Source organism: Pinus tabuliformis, chromosome 4_1 (assembly GCF_031772625.1).
Source record: "Pinus tabuliformis cultivar Carrire ecotype Pingquan chromosome 4_1, CPIR1, whole genome shotgun sequence".
Taxonomy (NCBI): Eukaryota; Viridiplantae; Streptophyta; class Pinopsida; order Pinales; family Pinaceae; genus Pinus; species Pinus tabuliformis.
This window is the reverse complement of record NC_142303.1, coordinates 804791942-804797941: the sequence shown is the minus strand read 5'-3', so window position 1 is coordinate 804797941 and position 6000 is coordinate 804791942. Positions and strand designations below refer to the sequence as shown.

Genomic DNA, 6000 nt, shown 5'->3' with positions numbered 1-6000 from the left:
ATGTTTGGTTCGAAACTAGCTGTCATAGCTAAAAGACCGCTGCCAATTCCAATTTCCACATGGGAACGCTGGAACGTTGCAAATTTAAGTCTGACCAGTTCCGGAAACCGTCCAAAGTTTCTTTTACCGTTCCCACAGAAAACGGAACGTTCCTGTGCAGCTCCAAAGTTCCAAGGAGCGTGGGAACCACCGGAACGGGTTTCCCAGCTCTTAGGAACGGTTCCGGTGCAACATAGCTTTACATGGCCTACTATCCCGGCCAATTATTGCTTGAACCTGTTAATACCCCCTCCTTCAATATATTTTTGACAATATTTGCAGATCATTTTGCCATCAATCATATCACAATGATTCCATGCAGTATCCTTGGCTTTCAGAGGCATGATGACTATTACTTAGCTCAAACTCTTTTTGTTCTACTGCTCCAGAAAAAACTCAACACTCTCCAAACTCCCAATCAAACTCACAAAAACTCCAAATGAGATGTGTGAGACAAATGAGAAGGGTAATCTCCTTTTAAAGGCTTGGAGAGGGTGTTTTTGGAGGGAAACAACTCTTATTTTCCCTCCAAAGCACCCTGGAACCTTCCTAAAGTGCGCTGTGTGGGTTCTTTGCGGCCTTGGTAGTGAACCATCCGGTTTAGGATAGGGACGGTTTGACCATAAACTGGCCGGTTCTGTCCTAAATCGGCTGGTTAGCACCAGTTTATGTGATTCTTGGGTGAGGAGGTGGGTTAAACCCGTTTTTCCTTCTGGTTTGACCCAGTAGGCTAATGAGTCGGCTGGTTTGACCGGTTTCCGATTCAAGCCAAACGGTTTTTAAAACACTATCCACAATACAGTTTTGCTAAACAAGCATCTACTTCTATTTTTGTTGATGATGATGAAGCTGAGATCCATGTGTATTGGACTTTAGCTCATTTTTTATTCTGGCACATATAGGCTTATATATAAAGACTGATTTTGGATGCACAACCTCATCTATAAGGTTGCATTTGGATTTTTGCATAATGTAATCATTTATGGGAGTTAATATAGCTGTGGGTTTCCTTCTAAAATGCCATTTATGTGTATCATTCTTATTTTGTTGATATATATATATATATACACACACACACGCGCGGAAGGTACACATTTGAGGGAGTCATGTTTCTAAGCGTTCCGATTTACTACATGAATTTGTCTTGTGAAGTTGCACATTTAATAGGCAATTCCTAATGATAGGGCTGAAGTACTAATTGTGTTGACCTATTTGCTTAAAAGGTAATAATAAAAACAAATCTCTTATTAATGTTTTCTCATGCTTATTTTTTTAATCTTTGTAGCTCTCACAGTTTGGCGGCATCCTATATTTTTATGCAGACAGCTTTGAACCTTCAGAACCCTTTAGGGCTTTCCCAGGAGCTAAAAGATTGCAAGAAATTAATAAGGACTCTCATCATAGGTATGAATTTTCTTATGCTTTTCTGAGTCTTGATTGGTTTCGAGTGATTATTCCTTGCATAATGGAATCAATTCATGTTTTGCAAATAAGTTATGTCAGAAATTAACAGTAGGATGTTTTGGTATGTCTTCTAGGACACAAGTCTCATCTTCATATGATCATAGTATACATAGCTGTCCTTACGTTTTAAAGCAAAGAAGGTCATTAGGCACTTCTGATTAATGTAAAATTTAAAATACAGTACTACAGAAATGTAGCTCTCAGTGGGAATGTAACTTTATACTATATTTTTGCAGGAATGAAGACATTAGTTTGCAGTATAAGTCATGCCAACACATCAGAAATGCAGGCATCTCAGTCATCAAGTTCTGGTAGTTCACATGGGCTGGAAGGCATGAGAGAAGACGAGGTGTACTGAAAACGAGCTGTTATCTAAATTATATGAAATGGTTGAAAAATTAAGCATATGATACAAATGTACACCTTTTTAACTGGATGTATTTATATGGTCAGGTACGGCTTACCTCAGGAGTATTAAAAAGTGGAGTGCATTGCCTTTCAATATTCAAAGACAAGGAGGAAGAGAGAGAAATGAATTTTTCTCAAATTTTCGCTGGGATGAAAAATAGAGACCTGATGGATATGTTTGCTATGTGTATGCCATATCTTTTTGAGTGCATGCTTAAAAATGATCAGCTGTTGACTGTATATTCTAACCTTCTACACACAGCTCAGGTTGTACAATACATTGCAGATGTGCTTGTAAATTTTCTTGTTTGTAGTAAACTGGATACCCTTAAACAACCAGACACACCAGCATCAAAACTAGCCTTGCGTTTGTTCCACCTATTATTTGTTGCTGCTACAAAATTTTCTGGGGATTGTGAGCGTGTATTACAGCCGTATGTATCAACTATAGTGGATACATGTGTGAAGAATGCTAGTGAGATTGAAAAGCCTCATGGATACATGCAACTGCTTCATTCTATGTTTCGTGCTCTTTCAAGAGCGAAGTTTGAATTATTATTCCAGGAGTTTATCCCTACTCTGCATCCTTGCCTTAACCTGTTGTTAACTATGGTGGATGGACCAGTTGGACTTGATATGAAAGACCTTGTGCTTGAGCTTTGTCTGAGGATACCTGCTCGCCTGAGTTCATTGCTTTCATATCTCCCACGCCTCATGAAGCCTTTGGTCTTGGCTCTAAAAGGTAGTGATGAACTTATTGGCTTAGGTTTAAGAACCCTTGAATTTTGGATTGACAACCTTAAACCAGAATTTTTGGAGCACAGTATGGGAGGTGTCATTTCAGAAATAAATTTGACTCTATGGTCTCATATCCGACCAAAACCATATCGTTGGGGTGAAAAGGCCTTGCAACTGCTTGGCAAACTAGGTGGTAAAAACAGAAGGTTTCTAAAAGAACCCTTAGCACTTGAGTGCAAAGAGTATCCTGAATATGGTCTACGGATTAGATTGACATTTGAGCCACCCACACAATATCTGGTGCCTTTAGATCAGTACATTTATCTGGCTAGAGCAACTGTTATGCAAAATAGATCTGATGTGGATGCATCTCAGAAGAGGCATGCTCTCCAGTTCCTGCGTGTATGCCTGTCATCAGTTCTGAATCTGAAGGGAAATAATCCAGGTGGAGTTATTCCAGGTCTTTTGAGCAGGATGCTGATGTCATCAATTGATCCATCAAGGCGTGGCACTGGAACATCAAATTTGAAGGTTCGTTTTTGGTAACGTATGGTAGCTCTTGCTTATAATTTAAGTAGAAAACAGCTTGTTTGAACTTTCTTGTTTTAAGACATCTTATAATGTCAAGTGTAAATAAGATATTTGAATTCCAGTTTTATACATCATAGGGTATGTCATAATAATAGGCATTCATAGTAAGCTTGTTGTTAATAAACTTTAGTTCTCCTGCGGATAAGTCATTTTTCTATAAAAATTTGAGCATATGTAGTTTTGTTAATTTATATTTTGAGTTGTGCCACGATAAGCACCATCTTAACTTTTGTGCCTCATTTTTCTTATATGATTCTGTGTGTGATTAAATGGATTGTAAAAGTTCCATCCCATTTTGGTATGTTGTAGCTTTATTACATAAATTGAGCTTTTTTATGGTCTCAAACTGTAATAATAATATCAGATCCTGCATTATTAGTTCAGAAGAATAATATCGTATAGTGTTTCAACTTACAGGTTGGCCCAGGGGTCAAGACAAAGACACAGCTCATGGCAGAGCGATCTGTATTTAAAGTTCTGTTGATGACTGTAATTGCTGCTAGTGCAGAGCCAGAACTTCAGGATCCTAAGGATGAATTTGTCCCGAATATATGCCGGCATTTTTCTATGATATTTCATGTTAATTCATCAACTACTTCCCCATCAGCAACATCTGGTCAACTTGAGGATTTGATGGGAGGAGCCAATGGGGGCTTAAGTTCTACGTCACAGAGTTCATGCCATTCCAATTTGGAAGAGTTAGATCCTTTGATATTCTTAGATGCATTAGTTGATCTTCTTGCAGCTGAAAACAGAGCACATGCCAATGCAGCTTTGATTGCAATGAATATTTTTGTAAAAACACTTATTTTTCTTGCTTGTTCTAAGCATACTGCTGTATTTGCTGAAAGCAGCATTGGCACACCTGGCACTCCTGTGATGGTTACCAGTCCATCAATGAATCCTGTTTTTGCACCACCTCCGGGTGTTCATATACCTGTCTTTGAGCAGCTTCTACCTCGACTTTTACACTGCTGCTATGGAAGCACATGGGAAGCTCAGATGGGTGGGGTCATGGGTCTTGGTGCTCTTGTTGGGAAGTCTACTAGAGAGACTTTATGTCGTTTCCAAGTTCAGGCAGTACGCAGTCTAGTATATGTATTGCAGCGACTTCCTCAGCATGCATATAAGGAGCAAACAGAGACAAGCCATGTACTTACTCATTTGCTGGAGGATGTGAACTATGCAGCTGAGAAAAGCAGTGAACATCACAGACAAAGTTTCCAAGGAGTTGTGGATTTTCTTGCTGCAGAGCTATTCAATCCAAATGCGACACTTACAGTGAGAAAAACTGTAGAGTCATGCCTAGCATTTCTAGCCAGCCGAACAAGCATTGAGGTTTCGGAGTTACTTGAACCTGTGTATCAACCATTGTTGCGGCAGCTTATTATGCATCCTATTCGTAGTAAAGGCATTGAACAACAGGTATATTAGTTAGAATATAATCGAAAACATCTTACACATTTCCTTATTGTTTTCAATAACATTTTTCAGTTGAGGGAACTGCATACTAGACTGATTTACATTTATCGTCAAAATGGACTCTACTATAATTCTCAAGTATTTAAAGATCCTTGAGTTATCTTCAATCCATTTTGAATACAGAATTCTGCTATATTTACATGAATGCTAGTGTCACTGCAGGTGGGAACTTTGATGGCTATAAACTATTGCCTGTCCCTTCAGCCTCCACTTCTAAAGATGAGTCAAGAGTTTGTAAGTGTTCTACAAGTAGCACTGCAGATTACCGAGGAAGATGAAAATCCTTCAGCCAGGAAATTTACTAATCCAAATTTGGTTGTGAAATTGACCAAGCTTCGAACTGTGTGTATTGAGCTTCTATGCACAGCCATGGCCCAGGCTGATTTTCAAATTTCAAATCATACAGATATGCGAGATCGGATAATTTCAATGCTCTTCAAGTCTCTCAACTGTGGAAATCCTGAAATTGTGACTGTTGCAAGGGACAGTCTTCGTCAGGTCATCTTAATACTTGTTTGTCATTATCTATATGCTTTTTATTAGGGTTGCTCGAAATGTGTAAAGAGAAAAGTAAATATGCCTATTAAGTGAAAAGTAAATATAAGTATTGCTCTGTATATTTCTATATTAAGGTTGAATTTCTTTTGTCCTGTACAGCTTATGCAGCAACATAATTTGCCAAGAGAGCTCATCATTTATAATGTTAAGCAATATTTTCTCAAATCAGTCATTACTGGAAACTTCACCATACCTCTTCTACAAGGTTTAGCTCGATTACTTGAGCTTCTATCTAATTTTATCAGCTTTAAGTTTGGTGAAAGACTCCTAGAGCACCTAAAAAGGTGGCGGGAAAAAAAGCTTGATAAGAGACAGAAATCCTGGAATGCTGGTGAGGAACCAATAATTGTTGCAGGTTAGTTATTGTATAAAAAATATTTGTTTATGCAGTTTATGATCCATCTGAAACATGTCTGTGTCTTTACATTAAGTTGTCTAGAGATAATTGTATATTCTGTCTTTTTGTTGCAGCAATCATAGATCTTTTCCACCTTATGCCACCTACAGCAAGAGAGTTCATGGATGATCTTGTGGTACTAACACTAGAATTGGAAGCAGCCCTGCCCCAAGAACAAGTTTATAGCGAACTGAACAGCCCATATCGCCTTCCACTTACGAAGTTTTTAAATTGTTATGCATCAGATGCAGTAGATTATTTTCTTGTCCGATTGAATTGGCCAAAACATTTTAGAAGGTAATTTTTATATCAATATGTTGTAA

At 38.2% G+C, this 6000-nt stretch overlaps 1 protein-coding gene across 1 annotated transcript in view; it reads left to right on the top strand.

Annotated features, from left to right (window-relative positions):
• LOC149178661 (uncharacterized) overlaps positions 1-6000 on the top strand; it is a 197433-nt gene continuing 191433 nt past the window's right edge. The window contains exons 1-8 of the mRNA XM_089422190.1: positions 1-225; positions 1325-1486; positions 1685-1852; positions 1957-3180; positions 3658-4665; positions 4885-5220; positions 5380-5635; positions 5752-5974. Coding sequence (XP_089278316.1) covers positions 1-225; positions 1325-1486; positions 1685-1852; positions 1957-3180; positions 3658-4665; positions 4885-5220; positions 5380-5635; positions 5752-5974 — 3602 coding nt within the window. The remainder of the gene's footprint in view (positions 226-1324; positions 1487-1684; positions 1853-1956; positions 3181-3657; positions 4666-4884; positions 5221-5379; positions 5636-5751; positions 5975-6000) is intronic.